The sequence below is a fragment of the Cebidichthys violaceus genome, unplaced genomic scaffold (genome assembly GCF_023349555.1).
Source record: "Cebidichthys violaceus isolate CVI_PGR_0920_01 unplaced genomic scaffold, fCebVio1.0.p SCAF_31, whole genome shotgun sequence".
In the NCBI taxonomy this organism is placed as follows: domain Eukaryota; kingdom Metazoa; phylum Chordata; class Actinopteri; order Perciformes; family Stichaeidae; genus Cebidichthys; species Cebidichthys violaceus.
The window spans coordinates 693,109-715,942 of record NW_027176495.1 but is presented as its reverse complement, the minus strand read 5'-3'; the positions used below and the strand labels follow the sequence as shown (position 1 = coordinate 715,942).

The window sequence follows — 22,834 nt, the reverse complement described above, 5'->3', positions numbered from 1 at the left end:
CCAAGGAATTTAAATGAGATGAATAAGTCAAAATCCCTTTGTCGTCCTCCATCCCTACCCGTTGGAGATCAGAGTCCTGACGCTCTCCCAGGCTGTCTTCACCAGAGCTACCTCCCTGAGAGCCTCCCCAGCCAGCTCACTGTCTCTTTGGGCCAGCTGGCTTCCCTTCTCCTCCAGCCACCGCTGGGAATGCTGCAGGGACTGGAGCTCATCATCCAGCTGGACGAAAAAACGCAACCTGGGAGAAAAATAGATGCAGAGGAAAACAATGGGGATTACTAGCCTGATTCCAACATGACATATCAAAAGTTTAAAAGGGATTTGGATCTATGGTTTGGCATCATTCATACATTGTATTCTCAGAGTTTGGCTTACAGAAAGATCAGAGGACGCATTTGAAAGTATATTCAACCATATATCTTACAAAAGAAACTACAGTTATGTTAAATATGATACAATAATAGATCCAGGAGCCTGATTACCATTTACACACCTGTTTTGAAAAGCCTGTACAGAGCTCTCTCTGGCCCCCTCGTGCCGCGCTTCAGTCTCCAGTTTCTTCAAATTCTTCATCACCTCCTCCCTCCTCTCCCTAAAGGAGCTCCATAATGCCCCCAGAGCGTCTGCTTCACTCTGCCTCCATCCCACGCCCCTCTGCACCTCCTCTAAAGCAATGGTGAGGGCCACCGCCTGCCCCCGGCAAGACGTTTTTGCCTGAGGATGGCTCGCGTCTCTGGAGCCCCGCCCCTCCGCCCCACTCAGGTTAAGGTGCGCTTTGCTTAGCTGCCCATCTAACCCGACCGCCTCAGCCTCGAGCCTGGCCACGTCTTTAGCCCCCTCTCCTATCCCACGGTGCAGCTCTTCCGCTTTCGAACGGTCCCAGCTCCCTCTGCCCTCCACTGCCTCGTGAAGGCGGCGAACAGCCCGAGCCGCCGCTCCATGTTTCTTAAAAAAAGCTTTTAGCTCAGTCAGGCATTCTTGGCGGAGGAGTAGGAGACGCTGGGATTCATTGAGGGGCTGCAGGCAGTCCTCTCTCCAGGCCTGGAGCTGCTGTTGGGCCTCTGAAGTGGAGCAGCGAAGCAGGGAGGACTCTCTCTGCTGAAGAGTGTCTCTCAGCGACGCATGTGCCTGCAGTTGAGCCTCATGCTCCTGCAACAAGATGGTTCAATTTGACAAATGTATATATATTAGCTCCTACAGTAATCGATGCAAACCTGCTATAAAGGACATCATTTTTGACAGCAAAGCATTGATTTCTCACCTTCAGCTTACTAATTGCAGACTCAAGATCAGTAATATCAACCTGGGAAGAGCTTCTCAAGCCGGACAGGAAGGTTTCGCTCCTTTGGGTCATAGTCAGCAGGGCCTGATCAAACTGCTCCAGCTGTGACAACTGTGTCTCCAGCAGCTCCAGCCTAAAAGAGAGGTGAAAGGCAGTTTGGATTAAGGACATGAACATGATTATTGTTTTGACAGGTGTGTGTATATTCAAACAAAACAAACAACCTGAGGGGAAAAAAGCTGAACCACACAATCTCTGGATGCCATTTCTGGATCGATAACTAAAGTTAAATTATCCGTGTGATGTGTCTAACAAGGTAATTGCCTGTGCGATGTGCTGTTCTTCACACAGGTGCATCTTTCCCGTAGTTGTGCGAGATCATCGCTGAGCTCTTGGGTACGAGCTTCGGGCGCTGTGGGGTACAGACACAGCGCAAGATTCACAAGACCCTGTAGAAGAGCCTCATAGGATGCCGTCTCCCCCTGCATCTCCTGGAGGAGTGAACACGCATTTAAAAAACGATGCCACACAAAAATAGCCAAAATGATGTAATTGGTGAGGTAAAAATAAAACTGAGAAGGGAAAATAAACAGTCTACATGCAAATGGATAATAGTAAAATGACCTACCTGTACATTTAGTAGTTCATTCCTAAGCTTTATTTTGTCTGCAGAAAGCAGGTCTGAGTCTGGACAGCAAACAAACTCACACCTGCTCAACCAGCTCTTCATGGACGAACTCTCCTTTTCAAATCTGTAGATACAAAGGCGGGACATTAAGAAAATAGTATTCAAATGAAATGTGATTTATGCAGCACTGTTCTGACAATGAATAGAATAAATACTGATCTAACAATACCTTAGTTACCTGTGATCTTAAAGTATACACACACAATGACACACACACACACACACACACACACACACACACACACACACACACACTCAGTTGAAGTTTGGCATAAAAAATGTACTTCATCTAAAAAGAGCCACTGACTGGATGAATACAATGAAACAAGCACCGACGCTTTAACTCTACAAACAGCTAAAATGTGACGAATACAGAAGAGTGAGAAACAATCGCTCCAGTCTATTGTCCAAGTCTATTGTATGATCAAAGGAAGCGATAAGAAAAGCCTATTATTAGAGTAGAAAGGCGATGGCTGACTGGAGGACAGGCGGATTGAGTCAAAGACAAGATCTCGCTCCTCTTCGTCACACTAGGATGAGGGAATGATTCGGGGAATAAAAGAGGAAATTGGCACAGAGAGAAGGATTCAGCGGAAAGAACACATGCGAAATGAAAGAGGAAATAGCAGGATTTTTACAATCAGGATAAGATGAGTGTGTGACGCAGGGGCCAAAACCGACTTGACATTTTTGAGCAGTTTGTGGCAAACCCCTGAAATATTCAAACAGCCCACCAAGGCATCACAGCAGCTGGCAATAATATAATTAAGCTCATGGTGACTAATTGTCTTAAAAGCTAAATAGGATGTCTCATGTCTGAGTATTCAATAGTAAAACATTCAGGAATTTGCTCAGCAAAGCCAGTTTATCATGCATGAGATTAACACAGACTGATGCTCTTTACCTCTGCCAAAGTGCTAGAAGGCTCTGTAATGTAGATTGCTTTTCTGTTGCATTCCCCAAAAATTCTCGCCGTTGCTTCTGTAGGTTAGCCACCTCTTCCTCCAGCTGGCTGTCCTCTCCGAGCCTCTTCACGGCCGAACACAAAGCCATCAGCCTGGGGTTCAGCTGCTCAACAGCCTGGCAGACCTCCTGGAGGAAACGGATATGTACTTGTCATCAGAACGTTAAACCTCAACGGCGACAAACTCTTGAACAATAAATCCTACTAACATGATGAGTAACAATGCGCTAAATTAGTTCACACAGACTCTTATAGGTTCATTCTTCCCACGGACAGTTTAAAACCAGCGTGTCTCATATGTTCAGAGACCGTGACGATTATTAAGAGGAAATGTTGCATAGTTACGAAATCATTTCACCTCAGGTTGATAGCAGACCACCTCAAGGTGTCACTCAGAGAGAACCAGGACATTCTGATGTAGCATTTCAAAATTAAAGCCTTTCAAAATGTCATGCATGAGACAATTTGTGATTTGACGTGAGCTCATTTCCTAAAATCTAATCTGAAATTAGACAAATTGTCTGATGAATGTGATTTGAAGTTAGCTCATGCATGCAATTTAGATATTATTGTACTGTTCCGGACCTTTGCACGAGGAGATTTTCTCAATCTGGACCTTTTGGAATTTTAATTGAATACCCGTGCCATATAGTAATGTCACATTAAGGCATTCTTTGTGTTTTTTCTTACCATATGATCCTGGAGGCTTTTGTAGGTCTCAGATGAAGATGAGCAGGATGTGACCGGACGGTCAAGCTTCTCTTTAAGGTCAGCCATTGCTTTCTTGACCTGAAAATGACAACAGCTTCAATTATTCAAAAGTATATTTAACCGGTGGCCCTGCAAAGTCTTCATCACAATTTCTGCACCAAACCTTTCCGTTATGTGTTGCTGCATACCTGTTCAAGGTTATCGTTGTATCTCTGGCGGTACGAGGCGCTCTGGTTGAGCTGTCCTCCCAGCTGCTCTACTCTCCCCGTCAACTCCTCCCAGCAGCGTCTCATCTGTGCAAATCGGGCCCGGATACGTCCAGCCTCTCCAGGGGTCACACACCTCGACAGGGCCTCACAGTCCACCTCCATGTGGGCCAGGGCTGCCCTTCTCTCTTCTAAACCTGCTGCCACAGCCTGTGGGACAATGAACAAGACAGAACAGACAAGGTTGTGTGTCATCTTCCATATATTCCTTTGTCTATGATAGATTAAAAAAATAATGTCTCTTCAGGTTCATAGAGTTCTAGAAAAGTGCAAACACAGAAGTTGGGTGGGAAACAGGCTGTGCTGATTCTAGAAGTGTTTTCAAACTCACAGCGAATCAAATGGCTGCCGCAGGACTTCTTAAGTCCTGTTATCCCAAATGTTTTTGACATTTTTTTCTCCTCTCTCCACCTCCATGAGATTAACAAGGCTGAGGTCTGGAAATCCAAGATTACATTTTTTTTTCAACATGATCAATTTATTCTCTATATCCTAGTCTTCGCTGCAGCTCCTCTGACCCAATTTCCCTTTAGGGTTGTGTTCAAATGTAATCTTATTTCATCTTAATCTTAATAACCCTCAGGCCTCACTGATACTGTACACTCCAGGCTAAAGGCCAGACAGCAATTTTGACAAATTTTCTTGGGAGCTACTAAAAAAAAAAAAAACATGTGGATGATGCATATTTATTCATGAATATCAGAAGATGATTGGAGAAGCTGTGACATGTCTGTCGCTATACAGCGTGCAGTCAGTATTAGAAAAAGTATATAAAAAAAACAAGTTAGAGAAAAAATGATATACCTCCAATGTGCTGATGTGTTTATCCAGAGGATCTAAGGAGGAGGTGGACTTGACGGCCTCCAGCTCCGCCTCTTTCTCACTGATCCACAGAGAGAAAGCCTCTGATTCGCTGCAGAAGCGCTCCCACCACATACACATCATCTCCAGCCGGACAACACTGGGAGACACAAGATGAGACGAGAACAATTCAGTAAAATATACTGCGTGCATATCTAGATATAGTGTAGGAATGAGAACAAACTGGCACACAAGTAGACCATTTAACATGAAAGCTGCTTCTTCAATTTTCCACATCAAACCTGAAATTATGACTTTGAAGTTTGAGGAAGTTACAGTGTACTCTAAGCTTGGGATGAGGACGGGACATACTTCTTGTTGAGGTGGTCTTGAAGTTGTGCGAGCTCTTCTCTGGTCGACTCGGCCTGCTGTAGCAGAAGAGTGTGATTCTTCGGACCGAGCTGAACTTCTTCTGCCTTCTCTAGGAGGAAGGCTGCGCGCACAGAAAACTCCTCAACCTTTGTGAGGAGCTCCTACAGACACACAAAAAAAAATTAATATATTGTATAAGAGCAAATACAGAGCATGCTCTACATGCATGCACTCACACACTTAATGTATATATACACACCTTGTTCTGCTCCAGTTCAGTTTTCAGGCTGTCCAGACTGTTGAAAATAAGTTCTTTGTGCAGCTCTTTGCTGGTGTTACTGATAAACCTCCAAACGGTTTCTCTTTCTGCTTCAAAACTCTGCCAGGAGCTCAGAGTTTCCTTGAGATGATGAAGAAACAGCAGGATAATGTCAGTTTAATACAGAACATATGACATGTGCATACAGAGCTAATGGGTACGGTAGTGTTTGGTTTTATTCAAAGAATCAAACTAACAAAAGCCCTCTCTGGCCTTAATTTAATCCTAGATTATGGGACTAAATTGTTACAAGGAACAAAAATGAATTTTTTTATCTCATTTTTCAATGCATACTCATCAACGGCATCAATCTCTTTCTCTTTAATTATTTAGCGCTGGCGTAATAAGGTCTGTCTAAAATGGATCTTTAACTTTGATTTATTCAGAGGGACAGACACCAGAACCTTTGACATTCATCCCTGATGTTTTGCCGTTTTGATTTAAGGTCTTTTACTGTGAGGTTTTTCCCTTGAAAATGAACGTGTGCATTCCATACATCTTAGACATTTTCATGCAGGACACATGTTGATTTTCTGATCAATTCGAAGACAGCGATAAAATAGATATAAACAAATCCCAAGACAACAGGCTCAAACAAAACAAACACACCACATAATCAATATCTGGTTAAGGTTCAACATGGACCGATCAATGACACCTGCAGGGGTCTGTGTGGACACTCACACATGCAAACATCAGCATACTGACATGTGAGAAAAAAAAAATCCAGACTTGTTCTACCTGCAGGTTGTGCTCTTTTGCCCCCGATTTGTGGTCGACGTCTCTGAAGGCTCCCTCCAGCTCCCGCAGAGACTGACTGAGCCCCTCCCCTTTCTGCAGCTGGTGGCAGTGCGCCACCAGAAGCTCTGCCTCTCTCCTGTTAGCATGCAGGCGCTTTTGGTGGTGCTATAGCAAACACGTAGTAAAGAAAACAACATGTCAGGTGACAAATATGTTTTTTTTGAAGCAAAAAGAGCATCATTGAAGGGGATGCTTAACGCCGTGCTGAGAAGCAGTGTTTTCCTGCAATGTTTCAGCCCTGATCCCGAAGTGTCCTTGGTAGCACCTCCATCTACACCATTTCATTGTGCAACCATGTTGTACAGTGACAATAAAATAACCTTGTAACATTGTAAACACACATTGACGTCGCAGGGTCCTAGAGTACACATGAACGTCACTGAAAGAAGGTAAACCACTGGAGGTCAGTAAAGCTAAGACTTTGAGGGGCAGTTCAAACTATTTCTGAAATACCTCACAAGATACAAAAAAACTGAGTGTAAGACATTTGAATACAGAAATTAAAGAGGCTAGAAAACACACAAAACAGCCTGATCCTTATGTCAAGCTTCTCCTTGAGATGGAAGCTTCTGTAAATGAAATATCTGTACACAGTTGACATCACCTCTCTCCTGCCTCTCTACACACACCTGGTGAATAAGATAAAGTTGGTTGGCCTCCTCCAGGTCCTCAGCATCCAGGATCCTGCTGGTCTGCTCCTCAGCCTCCCTTCGCACTCTTAGAACCTCTTCCAGAGCACCATGCACCTCGTCTCTCAGCTCCTTGTACTGGAACATAGCAGAGCCCTCCTCACCCCACTGTGAATGAGGGAGGCAAAGGATCAGACAGAAAGATTTAGTTGAGACAACACGGGCTATAGACACATTTCGAGCATTTGGAACATCTTCGAATACCTGACAGAGTGAAGAAAGGAGTGCCCGCAGGTCAGCTGAGAGTTTGGCCAGAGCTGTTCTCTGTCTCTGGACCTCCAGCTCAGAGCTAACCTCAGACAGTCCAGCAAGACGGCTCTTAAGCCACAAGAGGCTCTCCTCTCGGGCATCTACTTCTTCCTGCAGTGCCTGGAGATGGTGGAAGCACAAAAAAGGGAATGCAAGGTTTTACCGAGGCTGAGCTGTATTGAATCATCAGCTATTCTTTGTGCTTACAGCAGCAAATATAATGTGCTGGCTCACCTGAACAGCAGCATCAACTTGCTCCTGATGGGTGGAACTTCTCGCTGTCTCTCTCAAGAGCCTCACCTGCCTCCTCTGAGATGAGAGCCAATCGGAAAGCTCACAGAACCTAGAAAGAGGAACAACTACTTTGAAGCCCCTTCAGTGAAATTTCAGACTTTCAGGAGTTTTTGTCAACGTTTACCTCTCATTCCACTTTTTCCACTTATCAGGGTGATGCTCCAGTTTGAGGTGGGTGCTTTTGATTTGCTCTGTAACCTCTTCTACAGCCCGTCTTGCGGAGTCTAGCGTTCGATAAGCCGGGTCGTTGTCAGGCAACTCGTGACACAGATCCTCCATGTTTCTAATCCTCTTCTCACACAAAGTCAAAGGTTGTCGTTCCCTGAAGAACGTCTGGAGATAAGAAAAAGGAAATGTTGAATTTAGAACGCTCCAGAACGATGATGAAGATGACATTAAGTGATTTTATCTTTCTCCTTCTCTCACTCCTGGTTTAATCGGTTTTTAAGTTTCTACCAAATCCGAGGCTCACTCTGTGCTCTTTGATCACTCGCTCACTGGTGCAGGTATCAGAGAGGGCTTGGATTTCTCTGTCCAGCTCCACTCTGCAGTCTTGCACGATCACAGCCACTCGACTTTGTTCCACCTTCACTTTCAGACAGAGCAGGTGAGACGGTACCTCGCCCTGGATGTCCTGTGGAACAGAGTACAGGAGACATGGTAGATAAGATATACTATAATATAAATGAGTTACAGTCTCACATTATATCATCCCCAAAACTGTCAAGAGACAAAATATCCTCTAGGGAGACGTAAACACTGAGAGGGTTGCATTTTAATCTAACTAGTACAGGTTAATTGGAAAACACACTGAAGGGAACTCTATCAAAGCCGTAGGTCTTCCTGGTTAAGTTAATGAAGTATCAGCTAAGCGCCTCCAGAGATGTACAGTAATTAGTGAGAGTGTTAAAGCATGGTGACCCCTGACCTTCCAGTGTTTGTGCAGCCTGCGGACAGTTTCTTGCAGCCCCTGTTGCTCCTCCTGTGGTAGGATGTCAGTCAGCTCGTCACAAGCCTTCAAGAACACGCTCAGCAACCGCTGGTCCAGTTGGCCAAAAAAATCCTGTGCAGAATAAAATACAAGCGATGAGTACGAGAATCAATTCTTGAGTTTATATCGATGAAGACCGAACAACAAAATGACTTACAGATGTATTTTGAGTTCTGTTTTTACTGCTGTTTTACACACTGTAACTGTTTGTCGGTCAGGAAAAGATTCAGCAGCCAGTGTTCTTGTTCTACAGATATAAGCTACAGCAGAAAGTTATGGGTTTGATCTTACGTGGTGTTTCTTCAGTAACTCCTCAGCGTCTCCAGTCTCTCTCAAGCAGCCCTGAGCTTTCTTCAGGACTCTCTCCAGCTCTTGTCTTGATTCCTCAAACCTCCTCCTCAGGCAGTTGTTGGCCTCTTCCTGCCTTCTCCATTCCCCAACCTCCTTCAGCAAAACCTGAGAGGACGGACAGTAGGTAGCGGTGATTGGAACTGGTCTCATCGGTAATAGAGTGTAATTACATTATTTGTCTTACGTTGGGGCGCTGACTGTTGCCTCCTGGGTCTTTTGATGTTCTTGTAACCTAATTAATATGACCAGCGATGTGGTAATGCGGTGTCTGTGTGGCATTCTGGTCTGTGAACACTAACCTGTGCCGAGCCCTGTATCTCGGCCACTCTCTTTTGTAGCAGGGACAGGTCGACGTTTCGGAGCACCTTACTGGTGGAGAGCGCCCTCTGCAGTGTGTGGTGATTCCTCTCTATCACTGACAGACAGCGTTTACAGCTTTGCTGCTGATTTAACAAATCCTGAGGAAACAAAGACAACAAATATTCAAGAGTGTTGATGACAGTTCATTCAAATATTTCAAAATCATTCTTATAAATCCGCAAAAAACAGTCATGCTTCTATTTGGTAACCATTCAAGTCCAATCGTATTCATTGTCACCATATCTAACCTGCCACTTTTGTTTCTGCTGGGTCTGGGTCTGCGTGTCTGGGTCTCTGGCAGCCGAAGTGATGCGACTGGCCCGCTCCAGGGCTTGATAAAAAGCAGTGATGTGTTTCTCCATCTCTTCCAACAGCGGCAGAAGGACATGACACTCCCTCACGAGGGACGGACACCGCTCTCTCACCTGGAGACAAAACAACAACAAAGGGCATTAAATAGTGACACAGGATGTGACAACGATGTCAGACGAGGATATTATTTTAAAAAGTCTAATGGTGGTGCTTTCAAAGAAAGACTTGAGATACATTTCATACAACTCCTCATGTTTCTGAGCGATGCCTACCTTACTCAGCTGACCTTTGGCCGTTCCCATAGTTGCCATGACCCTGGCAGCCTCATCCTGTGGTGCATCCTTGGCAAGGAGCTGAGCACTGCGGGCAGCCAGCTTGTATTGTGTCTCCATGGCAATAACCTTTTGCTTGGTATTCTGAGATGAGACGTGGAGGCAAAGGGGGAATCTTGAACATCCTTAAATTGAATGTGCTTTCGTAAAAAATGCTTTTGGTAATAAAAAAAAAAAAATGTAACAAGGTTGTCTGCAGCTCTTACTTCAAAACAGCAGTGACTTAAAGGTTTTACTAAATGTGCATCTAATAGGGATGTTGTGATGCTACCAACCTAATAAATTGTAACCGTAACAATGTCATACCATCCTTGGTGTTTATTGTGCTTTACTTACTCTACTCTGATATAAACGTGAGATAGAAAAACCGGGCAGTCTGATTTTCTCACCTCCACGTCCTGCAGAAAGGCTCTGACGTTGAGGAAAGACACCTGGACAGGTACGTTGAGCTTTGCCTCTGCTGTGTCCAGCAGCTCTTTAAGGGCAGACACGGCCTTAAGATAGTCTTTTCTCCACTTCTCCAGCTCATCTGCTCGGGCATACTGCAGTAAAGGAAAGTCGGTATAAAGTTTAGGATTAACCTTAAAACTACCATCTTAAAATCCACCTAGATACACACCTAGGTATACAATATAATCAATGTAAGTATGTCTCTTGTTTTTGTTTGTTACTTGTTTGACTTTGAGGAAGAGGTCTCTCCATCGTCCGTTCAAAAGAAGCAGCTGCTGCTTGAGATCAAGCGACACGGTCTCGTCACACGTTTCAATGAGAAAATTCCCTGCGTCGTTCATGGCCGCATGCTGATCCATCCAGTGGCTGAGATTCCTGAAAAACTCCTGGATGAGAGACGGACTCATTAAAAAAAGACAGGAAAAAACGGAGACAAATTAAGAGGAACAAAGAAAAACACCACAGAACGAGTCCCAAAGACAGAACAAAGAAAGCTAATCATAAAAGAGACAAAGAGAGGAATTCATAGAAAGAAACAAAGAAAGGACAATAAAAAACTGGGGTAATTAGCCGTCTAATCCTTTGTGGGGATGTGAGGTAACCATGGCGATGTGACATGTGTGGAATATCCTTAGTGGCTTGTTGTAAGTCAAGGAGATCATTTGATACTTGAGTGGAGACTGCTAATAGGATTCCACTTAAAAGACCAAATGCTTGAAATTGGGCTGACGTGGATTTGATTGCTACTACTCTGAAGCATTTGAGTCCATCAAATAAGTGCATGTATGAAGAGACTCTTAATCTGTGTACACAAAAAACAACTTTGAGTCTACGTCTGGTGGGGTTTCCTACAATATTAAGAGTTAATGTCATACCCGTTTTGTATTTTCTGGCTGCCTCAGGGCTTCCTCTGCGTCCTCCAGCCAGGCCTGTAAGGAGGCCACCGTTGAGCTGTGCCTCTCCCAGTTGGACAGCACCTCCTCCAGCATGCTCTTCACGCTGCGCACCTCCATGGACAGACTCCTCCACTGGGTCACCACCTCTCGCATGAACCTGCGCACTCCCGTCTCACCCTCGTCCACTGGAGGAGTGAAACAACAACAACTAGGTATTGCTATGTAACTGTTACTATTGTGTCAGTTTGATGACTTGTGGGCTCTTCTCTACTTGTGTTTGTCTTATACTACGTTTTAGCATTTAAATATAGGCTACTATTCTATAATTGTCACTTATGACCGCTGTTTAGCAAAAGCTACACAGCGTCACTTTGAGGCACTGTGCACATACGGTACACATATTCATAGAAACGCCAGCCGCAGGGAACATGAAGACTGATAAAGCTACAACTCTCTGACCTCAAAACTCTCACTACAGGGAGACGCGTTATCTTTGCTTGTGCGTTCTTCCATTTCATTGGTGCGAACGCTCTGGTCTCACAAGTCCTGTACCACAAACTATTGTCAGCCAGTGTGGGGCTGATAAATGACTCCACCAAAAAAACAAATATCCTAGTTTCAAATACACATTAATCAGATAGTATTATGCCTTTAAATGGTAAATCATTCCATACCAATCCCCTTATTCTCCTCTCCTGTCTCAGCATAGTGTAGACCTCAAACTGGGCCTTTAAAAATATCTGAATGATCTCTCATCCAGCCAATCAGAGCCCAGGGTGCTAACTACCAGCAAGGCTCATGTGGGTACGGTAGAGACAGTGGGGGGGCACTTCATTTGTGGGGTCGACCAATCAAGCCTCAAATGTCCTGATTTCTCGCTATACCTCACTGCTCCGCTCCGCATACCCTAAAGCAGCACAACCCTGAAACTTAATGGAACCAACAAGCTAGCTCAGTTTGCGCCCAGAGACCTGCAGAAGTGGAGCAGCCCCTAACTAGCAAATGGGGTCGTATTCCCCACTGAGAGCTGGGACTGGAGGAACCTCATTTAGCTGTAGCCTGCAGACTCTCCCCATCTACCCAAGCTGTAAAACCCAGACAGGGGCACACTGAGCTAGTGGAAGAGAAAGTCCCACTGGTTGTTGAGTTATTGACAAGGAACAATAAAGGTGAGCTTGATTCATATCATAATGTAAAATGACTTCCTTCACAGAGGATTTTATCTGCATCTGCAACTCCTAAATGCAGTTATTTAACGTTTATCAGTCGGGTCCAAATTGCTGTTAATAAAAAAACATACAGCATGCCCCTGATCTAAGATTATACTGTCCGTTACATATCAAATAATACATTTATAGTCTATATTTAGATTTCTTACCGGAGCTGTCAGCATTGACATAGGCCTCAGCAGACTGTTTCAGGGACTGGAACAATGCCTCGTAATTTTCAAAGAAATGTTGCTTCTCCACAAATGACTGGTGAAGACGGAATCAAAGAGGAAAATGAACCACATGTGCATCATGAAGCGGCCGTTTACTATACTCTCTGCACAGGAACCCTAAAGATTCAATTAGCAGTTCAGTGCATCATGTGCAGAGTGAATTGAAGCTTACAACGTAGCTGCGGAGCATCAGTTCCACCGTCTCTTGTCGGCCGTATTTTATGATCCAGGATTTGAGCTTGGACTCGGCTAGAGTGAGGAAGGCCTGCATGTGGTGTTTGTTCTCCAAGAATTCCATTCGAGACAAGTGGATGCTAGAAGATGTAGAGACAAAGTTCATCCTGAAGAAACACAAAGTGTACAAAGGGTATCAGACCTACAGCTTGACCCGCACGTTCTGCTTCTCTCCTCTGAAAGCAGATTGGTAAATCACGCCCTGTGAGTTTAGCAGGCGCCTTGATTACCTCTCAGCCATGTCTTGGAGCTGGTCTGGGGGAACAGGGACTCCATCGACACTTCTGTCTTTATGGATCCTCTGAAAGACCTGCTGGTGACTTTCCAGGCTTTTCAACACATCCTGCACAGCGTAAATACAAACATCATCATGGACACAGAAAAACAAAAAATACTAAATATTAGGTTTCTGATCAGAACATTTTGAAACATTGTACAGCTCTCAATAGTGAATTTACTTTATTTTATGTTTTAAATGTTTATTGGTTTTCAGTTTTATAGTTACTATGTTCAATCCGAATGGCATTTCTGTGTTTTACAAACAAAAGAGCAACGATGACAAAAGATGTCTCGTTGTCCGTTTGCCTCTTCTGTCTACGCCTTCATGCTGACCTTGTGCCGCTCTAGAGCCCTGTGGACGACGTTAGCCGTCATGTCGTGTGCCTGATGTATGACGATCTCTTGCCGCATGGCTCCTTCAGCATCATGCAGCCACGCCCCCACAATATCCAGAGGCGCTGGCAGAGACCTGTCCAGCTGCAGATGCCAGTCCAGCAGCTGAAGTAAGGAACACAGTTGCGGAGACAGAGAAACAGAGACAGCCGTTAAAACTTGTTCTATTGAACTACCATCAGCGCCCAGGTCGGCTAAGTCTCTGACAGACTGAAGATCGTTGCCCTAACGCACATGCAACCATGACATCTTTGGTTCACATCTGTCTGGAAATCTTTGAGGAGCTTGAATGTCCACCCTGCTTCTCTCACCCTGTTAGAGACTCTTTCCCAGGCCTGTTTGACCAGAGCCTGATCCACAGTCAGCATCCCATCCTTCTGAGTGGACTGCAAAGCTCCCTCCACCTGCTTCCTCCTCATCTCCAACTGGACACGCAGACTCTTGAACAACTGAAAAGAAAGAAGAAGTAAAATATGTTCATAATTCAAAGCTCCAAAAATATTCACGTTACAGTATGCAGACATCAAAACTAGTGCTCTCTCAGGGGTCACGCCGTCTCCCTATTGGTGTCCTATCAGACCCTCATCAACTCTATGGCTGACTGCCTCTGAATGCTGTTCTCGCTGGCTTCAGATTTGTCGTATAATGTGCGAAGAATGAGGGTATCCCACATGCTGCTGAATATGGAAAGTATCCTGAGGCTTGGTGGAATAAGCCAGATTGACTGAGAATATGACGGCTGCTGTCTGATCCCCACAGTGTAATGCCACTGATTAAGCTAATAATAGGAGCGTCTGTGCCCAGTGTGCCCAGTTTAAACTGCACACACATCCAAACAAACACACACACACACACACACACACACACACACACACACACACACACACACACACTAACCTGGTACTGTTGAGCGAGATTGCCCTCGGTCTCCTGAGCCTGTATTGCGTCTCTCTCCAGCTGGTTGAGCCACATTTTGTGCTCCCTCAGGCTCTTTCGGTGCTCTCTCTAGGAGGTCCGGATGGATGAGGGGTGGTGGGGTGAACAACGGGCGGAAAGATGGACATGGAAATTGGGAAGCGCGCCAGGGGGAAATGAAAAACAAGTAAAAAAGAAAAGACGGAGTAGTGTAAGGGAGAGGGGGGAAACAGAAAGACAGAGAGAGAAAGTGATTAACCAAATGAATGTTTTGAGGGATTGATGAAAGGAAGAGGGTGAAAGAGAGGACATGTACGGTTAAACACGTGTTCTCTTAATCCTCTGTGTCTCCCTGTAGGACAAAACGTCAAAAACCCACAGCTGCCAAAAACACTCAGCTTAAACAGGGTACTTTGTCTGAGACCCCTACTAACATTTCATTGGATTTTAAGTAACCATGGCGATAATACTAAAAAAGCTTGTGAGAGTGTCTATTCAGTTGTATCACTTCAGCTCCTGTTATGATGTCAAACTTAAGCTGAAGGGGACTTTTATCTGTTATATTGTACTCTGCAAACAACTTTACATCCAGCGTTTCAGTCGCTATTTACTTTACAAAATGACACCTTTGTTTACCTTCATTCAATGTAAGAGAATATGAAGGACAAACGGCGTGTTAGCAAGAAATGTCAACAAAGAAGAAAGCAGGTGTGAAACACAGCAACCACAAAAAGCCGACTCAGCGCTGTAAGAAAACAAAAACACAGTGCAACAGTGAAAGCAAGTGGGTAGCGCGGCATTAAAGCACATCCCTGTTCTTGCCACTGTTAAACCTTAAAAAACGGGCAACTTCTATTCACAAGCTTTCCATCAAATACGCCGTATCAATGCCAGAGGCTTTCATTGTCATGCTAATGGAACCAGGAGCCGTAGCGGGAGGTAACGTTAATAAATGGTAATATCACGTCTTAGAATACTGGACTTCCTTTTGTTAGCATGGCTCAGAAACCCCGCGGCAGGAATATCACATCAGGTAAGATAAAGAGCCAATATTAGCATATAGGCTTTATTTTGACACGGGAAAACAATGTTTAATCTCACTCATACACTGTACAGTAGGCGGTGATACTGTAATCCAATAGTAGAGCCAGGAAAATAAGCATTAATCACATTTATATGGAAACCATGAATGTGCATGGGTGCTAATTGCATTGAGCTGCGGAAAATGATGGAAAACCCGCCCCTGGGACCTTTATGTTACTCTGTAACCTACCTCCAAAAATTCCTCTATATCGCGAGGAGCAAGACCATGCTGTGGGACAGAGGTCAGCACAACAACCACAGGAAAGAAGTCACCACACAAAAAACACCAGACAGACAAGGACAAGGAGATACAAAGAGAGAGATGTGCAACAAGGACAGACATGAAATAGGCAAAGACGCTGCCAGACCTGAGTCACATGACAAGTGAAATTGTGAAACGTTTGTTTTAACCTACGTTGTATGGCAGATTGCTGGTGCTTACTGCATCAGAACATTTTAGAAAGCATGAAGTAAGTTGCACTTTTACATGGGTTAAAACAAACATCAAACAGTATTTAGAAAGAGCCAACTGTGACTTAACAAAGACAAAACGCCATTTATGTATATGTCATAGCTGAAGTGTGACGCACTAACTGTGACATCTGAAGAGAAGGACAAAACACACAGGATGCAGAAGAGAATGAACGGCGTATCCAGACTGCGATAAATCAGACATGTTCCTACCTCTTCTTCTTGCTGTCCGTCTGAGTCGCCCTGCCTTGGATCGGGATGGTGCTTCAGGAACTGGGCTATGTACGTCATAATGGACTTCTCATCTGGCTTGTCTACATCGACATCTAAGGAGGGAACCGCATGAATGTAATCAGAAGCCATATCAAATTCGAGGCCGGCTGATAACTCCGCCACAGTCTCTCTCATAGAGAAGAGTAGCTGGACTGACATCGAATCAGAAACAGACAACTGTCATCTTAAATGAAAACAACCTTCAGCAGTGTCCAAGTTTTGTCTGGAGGTTCCACCGCGCTGAATCTCATGGCCTAATGGACCTTAATTATAGTGATGTCAAGCTTGATTTGTCAGAGTTCATTGTGAAGGGCAGGCGTGAAGGGGCACAGCTGGTGCTTGGAAGTGACACTGAGGTGCACATCTGATGCCGTGACAGATGCCCACTATCAGTATCAGATAAAAAACAGCTCCAAATGATGAAAAGCTATGGATTTAAATTATACGTAAGGCATTTGAGTAAGTGAGTCATGTTGTTTTCTTTGAACGATACAATAATCAAGAGAAAAAGAACAGGTAATACAGAGGTAGAATTCATTTCGTTTTTCAGTTCAGTTGTCATTTGTGGTAGAAAATGTCATTTACCCTCTGGGTCAAGGAGCTGTGGCACGCCTAGCTCCGTCTCAGCCAATAAGAAAGCTTCTTGCAGGTTTTCGCGGTTGGGCCTCCTCCATACACGCTCCATGTCAACTAGATTGGGCCGGAGGGCATGGATAACTGCAAAGAACGCCAACCCCGTGCGCCAACTGGGCCCGAAGTCCTTCACCTCAATGCCCAGACGTCTACAAAGAGCAGAGCATCACAATGTCAACGCAGATGATAATGGTGTGATGCATTTTGCGCATTTTGTTTTGGAAAGCAAGACGATTCGTAAAGGAGACCACATACTTGGTGGCCGTCTGCTGGACCCATCTTAGTAGGGCCTTTCTGACTCCGCCCTGCAGAGGTGGGAGGGGTTTTCTCTTGACGGGTGGGCTGGTGGTCTCAGTGCTGCTGGTTGAGCTGTCCAGTGAAGAAGTGCTGCTGGACAAGGCCTGAAGTGCTGGTAGGCTACTGGTTAGCTCTTCAATCTGAACAGAGCAGGAAACCAGGAAAGGAATCAGGCCTTCGTACCAACACATTTACTGCAGCAGCATCTTGTATCTTCTGTTTATTAATCATGAAAATCACAAAATATATGATTATACTTCAGCCCATCCATCTGGTCAGTTGTTGCTATTATTGCTATGCACACATAACCCACTTCTCAGTTTCTCCTCTCTACTGGCAACAAACCGAGGCTGCCGAACAACTCGGAAATTCATAAATAACAGTATGAAATGAAATACATCAAAATGTCAGTAAGTGAATAAGCACATTTCCTTTATTCAATATCCGTAAATTTGCTGGAATAGCAGACACATCTATGTGCTGCTGTTGCTAAGAGACTGTAGAGTTGTGGTTAACTTCTTGTTGATCTGTGCATGTCTGACATGTCTGAGGTACCAACTGCCCGTTTTCAGTGGGGATGCTTCAGAAGATTGATTTCCTCATCTTAACTTGATCTGTAGTTCAAATGAACTTTTTGCCAGCTGGAAAAAGTTAATACTCAAAGCATTTTGTTTTCCTAATAGGTACTGAGAGTTTACAAGAAGGAACCAATTCAGGCTTTTGCATGTTTCTTATTGGATATAATACTTGTTTGAGGATGTGCCATGTGCATGGAGGATGCATGGAGGATTGTATACTGACAGCTATATTGAGGTTGTATATTGACAGCTATATTGAGGTTGTATATTGACAGCCACGTTACCTGGAAATAGAGGATGATGGTCCACATCAACCCCAATACAATTGAGGGCCGTCCATCAACAATGTCTGTGGAGTTGATGTTCACAAGCTTGATCTGCGTCAAAACACAAAATATACAAAAATGAAATACCTCATAACAGGACCTAATCATTCTAGATTGGAGTCAGTTTCTCATTCATATGGATTAACTACAAACACTGTGTTTAGTACAACAATGAACAAGATGCAGTATGAGCATAATCCTCAGTACTACAGGATGCAGGTAGTTCTGACCCTATATCTATTCCATGTCCTGAACAAACCAGTGTAGTATACTGACCGGAGATCCTCTGTAGGCAGACTGGAGGGCAGATAAGAGAAGAGGAAGAAAGAGAATAAGAAGTGAGAGAGCATTTTGACGCCTCATTGACTGTGAGATATCACATACTGGAGCATCTCTGAGGTGAGATAACGTGAGTGGTTGGCTGAGAGGAGAGATCTATCACCACAACACAGGCAACGGGGATTACATCCAGCAGAGATGGGCGGAGAGAGAGAGTGATACAGGGGGGAAGAAGAGAGAGAGAGAGAGAGAGAGAGAGAGAGAGAGAGAGAGAGAGAGAGAGAGAGAGAGAGAGAGAGAGAGAGAGAGAGAGAGAGAGAGAGAGAGGGGGGGGGCAAGAGAGGGCTGTATCTACTGATATGATGAAGTATTCTATATGATCACACAGAGGGTTGTATTGCTGCGGCGCTGCAGCACAACAGGTCATCATATGTTAATGCTAGCCCGCTCCGAATGTGAACAAGCATGGAGGAAGAGATTGAGGGCAGCCGAGGGCAGCGTGTGATAGTGGATGATAAAAATACATGCAAGATACGGTTTCATATTAGAAAACACAGCAGGTCATCCCAGCAACTCAACACAGTGGTTTGTGTTATGACCAGCAGAAAAAAAAACACAGTTTTTTTTTAAAGTTGTTATAGTTGTAGGAAACCAGTATAGTAATATAATAATATAACAGTTTGGATAATTCATTTGTTAAGTCATTTATCAAACTAAAATGCCAACTATTTGCTGGTTCAAGCTTCTTAAAAGTGCAGATTTGCTGCTTTTCTTTCTTATATATATTTAAAAAGTGAATATCTTTCGGTTTTTGGGGCATTAGTCAAGACAAATCAAGCGCTTTAGTGTCCCAGTGAAACGGAAGTTAGAAGCGTTTTTCATTTCATCTCAACGTCACATTGGGCTATTAGGAAACATTTCCATATGTTCTGTCATTATGAGGTTTAATAGATTCATAAATCAACAGATTTATCAATAATACAAATATTTCTGACCGTGTGGACATTGTAGCTATGGGTTTGAAGCTCCCAGTTAAATAGATATGTTACAGGGTTTCAACAGTTTACAAATATGATTAAAGGGTAAAACATCATAAAGCCACTGCACACTTTTCTATCAGGCATCAAAGCAATTAGGCCTCTAAAGCAAAATGTAAATACGGTCTAGACATGCATCAGATTTACACACAGAGCATATTTACATTTAATTTTCTACACTCACACACACACACACACACACACACACACACACACACACACACACATATAGACAGCAGAGCGCCCACTGACGTCTCATCTCCAGACTGCAGATTACTGGCGTAGGATTTATGGTTTTAACCCCGTCACACTTGAGGAAGACAAATCAATGTCCCTGCAGACACCAGCTCATACTTATGGCTTTATTTATGTAGATCCAAGGACGAGCTGGGTGAAGCTTTGAGAATGTTTGGCTAATCTCACGGAGGGGCAGTCGATGCAGTTAGATGATTACATCCAAAGTATTTCTGGTTGCGATTGTGTCAATGAAGCTGGGAAAAGGAAAGTAAACTGGAAAGTAGTAATATCACAAAGTGGTGCGGTGTGACCAGCAAATATGGTGGATCAGCTTAAGTGTAAATTTCATGGTCCGATCACTACTTTTTGATCCTTTATAGGCAAACAAACAAATTCAATAAAGACAAAGAAAATAGCAAAAATGGATTTTGTGTGAATATCAGATTTTCTTTCTCATTTATTTACTCAACAAAATATTTGCAGGGATGTGAAAACAGAGCGTACTGGTGTCAGATAAATGAGCGATGTGACAGGTGGAGACAGTAAGAGGCAGAGACGGAGGGGAAACGGATCACACAAGGTCAGGATTCAATGTTTGCAGCCACAGGGCAGCAGCTGAGCAGCAGGAGGGGTAAAACAAAGAAGAAGGCTCTGAACTCTTACCTTCCTGCCCTCAAGGAAGTTTAGAGCCGTACCGATGTTGGCGACCCAGTGGATCCTCTTCAGCTTTTTTCCTGGCTCACATGGCTGCAAGGAAAAAGAACAATGGAGATGGAAAGAAAAAAAACAGAGAAACAGAGAGGGAGAAGATTAAAGACAGTGTGGATGAAACAAAACAGTACAGTTGAAAAGAAGATGCGTTATATTGCACATGTATGGGAGTTATAGTAGGACACAGACACTATATGTATTTGCGTTGGCTGACAAAGTGAGAAAAACATAGAGGTCCAATCAGAGCCGTGTTTGGCTGTAAACAGCCGGATCAATAGGACATAGACAGCTTAGACCTAAGGCAACGTGGGCCAAGTTAAATCCTCAAACTGTGTGTCAGTGTGAATGTCTTTGTCTGTGTTGTGAACTATGATCTGTCCTTGTTAATCTGGGCTTTTCCATTCAATTCAAACATCCTAATAAAAGCCGATCAATACGCATTTCCATGCGGTTGTGGCTCAGTTCCCATGCACTGCAATAGGTCTGTAGCTCTTTTTGAGTCCGTTATTGTCTATATCTGATCCAGGTAAAGTTTAATCCAGAGAGATTAAAAGATATGAAAGTGTTTGAGTTCTGTAGCCGAATCACTCGCTGTAGAAATGACCGTGAAACTCACCAGTTTTTGTCCAGAGAGGACTTCCAGCAAGGCCAACAGCATCACGCCATCCTTGATGTCCTCAAACAGGTCCGTCACCACCAGCGGTGGGACACGCTACACGAGTACACAAGCATACCCATGAGACTATACTGTAGAAACATCTTCGACTCTTCAAACAATATGTTAAAACAAGCCCACATAGCAGTGATGCAGCGCCTCGGGGGGAAAGGAAAAGGTTTTGTTGAAACCACATTTTTTTCTAGGAACAATTTTATGGCGTGAAAGAGACATTTCCAAATAGGTGCGTGGGCATAGTTTGTCATATAAAGTCACTGTTTACGCAAATGTTGCATGCCATAAAAATCATACAAAGGATTCTCAGTTTTTACTGGAATGCTAAACCTTGGGATTTAAGTCTTAATAGCTCTTGCAATGTACATGAAACTATGAGGCAAGACGTGTTTTTTCCCTCGACGTTATCCTACTCTAAGTAGCACGGCGCAAAAATAAACCAAAATACAATAAATACTGTGAGACGTTAATTTCAACTTGTGAAACTTGGATAAAGGAAATCCTCGTAAAAGAAAATGTACTTCAAGCCCCAAATATTACTGACAGCTAGAGTCAGCCATAAGCAGAGGCTCAGCAGGCTCTGAATGGGGTCTTCAAATCCTAAAATATGCTGATGATTTCAAACTGAATCCTCCTCATTGACTTCTTCCCTGACCTGACACAGACTTCTAGACTCGGGGAAATCCACATATCTCTGTTTCTTGCCAGCGCCACATCAAGGATTTCTCTTAAAGCACAGTCACATGCTGGGGCTGAGGAGAGGTTTAGAGGGGGGGGGGATTCATACGAGCGAGCCATTCACAGGGAGATTAGCGGCAAAGGGAGTGAAGGAGAAAGAGAGAAACGGCGTAAGCAGAGATGTATGTCTGTGTAGCACGTGCAAGTGGAGTGTGTGTGTGTGTGTGTGTGTGTGTGTGTGTGTGTGTGTGTGTGTGTGTGTGTGTGTGTGTGTGTGTGTGTAGCGAAATATAGAGAAATATACAACCCCCAACATCGCAGATTCACGAGAGGGGTATAATTGAGTAGAAAGAGCGACGGCGGGAAAAATGATAGACGGGCAAAGAGAGACCCTCACGTCTTTCAAAATTAATTAGCAAATACAGCAGCTCTTCTAGCTAATTCCTCTTCTAATGTCATTTCATGGTCTTTGGATATTAGAATATTCAGACGGCACTTGTGCCCCTATCATAAAGTGACTGAAGGAATACTTACAAAGGGATCGTTCATACCGTGAGCTAATTGAAGTTAAATTTACCTATTTGTTCATTATAATCCCAAAAGCTAATGATGAAATTTCTGACTAATTACAAAATGAGAAAGTCATATCCATTTCCTCTGCTCAGCCATATGAGCTAAAAAAAAAATTAATCATGGTCTTAATGAGCTAATTACATATGAGTGTCTGGGCCATAATTGATTGTGAGAAGAGGGAGTTTCAGGACGTGCGTCTGTCTTGTGTTCTCGTGTTATTCCCCCCGGTACACTTGACTCAGTGGATCCCAAAAGATCAACAGCATGAAAGACAAAAGGGAGGGGCAGAAACGAGCAGAAGACCGAACGCTTTCATTTTCAATTGCAATACAACCAGTTTGAAAGAATAATGTCTGTTAAGGAGAAAGTCAACCCGTGGAAAAGGCTGCAGAGAAACCCGGCAACAATCAATAAAATAAACTGTATGGAGACATTTTAATTGGGTTGTTTATTATTTTATGTCTACAGTCATGCTAGGGGCTCGGCCAGGCTGCACCAGGCACAGCCGTGTTTCAAGCTAATTGCTAATGTTAGTGAGCTAACATGCTCCTTATGACTTTACTAACACTATAGTTAACAGGAACATGTTTTATTCAGC

The 22,834-nt window shown here is 43.8% G+C and overlaps 1 protein-coding gene across 6 annotated transcripts in view; it reads right to left on the bottom strand.

Annotated features, from left to right (window-relative positions):
* Positions 1 to 22,834, bottom strand: part of syne1a (spectrin repeat containing, nuclear envelope 1a) — a 123,313-nt gene that overhangs the window by 83,504 nt on the left and 16,975 nt on the right. For all 6 annotated transcript variants that reach the window (XM_068724679.1, XM_068724676.1, XM_068724678.1 and 3 more), the window contains exons 3-40: positions 20,932 to 21,027; positions 20,268 to 20,351; positions 18,328 to 18,348; positions 18,010 to 18,102; positions 17,106 to 17,287; positions 16,803 to 16,999; positions 16,158 to 16,270; positions 14,373 to 14,480; positions 13,787 to 13,924; positions 13,416 to 13,580; positions 13,034 to 13,146; positions 12,742 to 12,910; positions 12,507 to 12,603; positions 11,108 to 11,313; positions 10,454 to 10,618; positions 10,172 to 10,324; positions 9,723 to 9,866; positions 9,387 to 9,563; positions 9,078 to 9,236; positions 8,719 to 8,883; positions 8,365 to 8,499; positions 7,909 to 8,070; positions 7,561 to 7,769; positions 7,377 to 7,485; positions 7,098 to 7,262; positions 6,834 to 7,001; positions 6,145 to 6,309; positions 5,344 to 5,484; positions 5,085 to 5,245; positions 4,716 to 4,872; positions 3,834 to 4,061; positions 3,625 to 3,723; positions 2,875 to 3,062; positions 1,911 to 2,034; positions 1,607 to 1,773; positions 1,262 to 1,415; positions 494 to 1,149; positions 59 to 238 (exon numbers count right to left, since the gene is read on the bottom strand). In XM_068724679.1, coding sequence (XP_068580780.1) covers positions 59 to 238; positions 494 to 1,149; positions 1,262 to 1,415; positions 1,607 to 1,773; positions 1,911 to 2,034; positions 2,875 to 3,062; positions 3,625 to 3,723; positions 3,834 to 4,061; positions 4,716 to 4,872; positions 5,085 to 5,245; positions 5,344 to 5,484; positions 6,145 to 6,309; positions 6,834 to 7,001; positions 7,098 to 7,262; positions 7,377 to 7,485; positions 7,561 to 7,769; positions 7,909 to 8,070; positions 8,365 to 8,499; positions 8,719 to 8,883; positions 9,078 to 9,236; positions 9,387 to 9,563; positions 9,723 to 9,866; positions 10,172 to 10,324; positions 10,454 to 10,618; positions 11,108 to 11,313; positions 12,507 to 12,603; positions 12,742 to 12,910; positions 13,034 to 13,146; positions 13,416 to 13,580; positions 13,787 to 13,924; positions 14,373 to 14,480; positions 16,158 to 16,270; positions 16,803 to 16,999; positions 17,106 to 17,287; positions 18,010 to 18,102; positions 18,328 to 18,348; positions 20,268 to 20,351; positions 20,932 to 21,027 — 6,113 coding nt within the window. The remainder of the gene's footprint in view (positions 1 to 58; positions 239 to 493; positions 1,150 to 1,261; positions 1,416 to 1,606; positions 1,774 to 1,910; positions 2,035 to 2,874; positions 3,063 to 3,624; positions 3,724 to 3,833; positions 4,062 to 4,715; positions 4,873 to 5,084; positions 5,246 to 5,343; positions 5,485 to 6,144; positions 6,310 to 6,833; positions 7,002 to 7,097; positions 7,263 to 7,376; positions 7,486 to 7,560; positions 7,770 to 7,908; positions 8,071 to 8,364; positions 8,500 to 8,718; positions 8,884 to 9,077; positions 9,237 to 9,386; positions 9,564 to 9,722; positions 9,867 to 10,171; positions 10,325 to 10,453; positions 10,619 to 11,107; positions 11,314 to 12,506; positions 12,604 to 12,741; positions 12,911 to 13,033; positions 13,147 to 13,415; positions 13,581 to 13,786; positions 13,925 to 14,372; positions 14,481 to 16,157; positions 16,271 to 16,802; positions 17,000 to 17,105; positions 17,288 to 18,009; positions 18,103 to 18,327; positions 18,349 to 20,267; positions 20,352 to 20,931; positions 21,028 to 22,834) is intronic.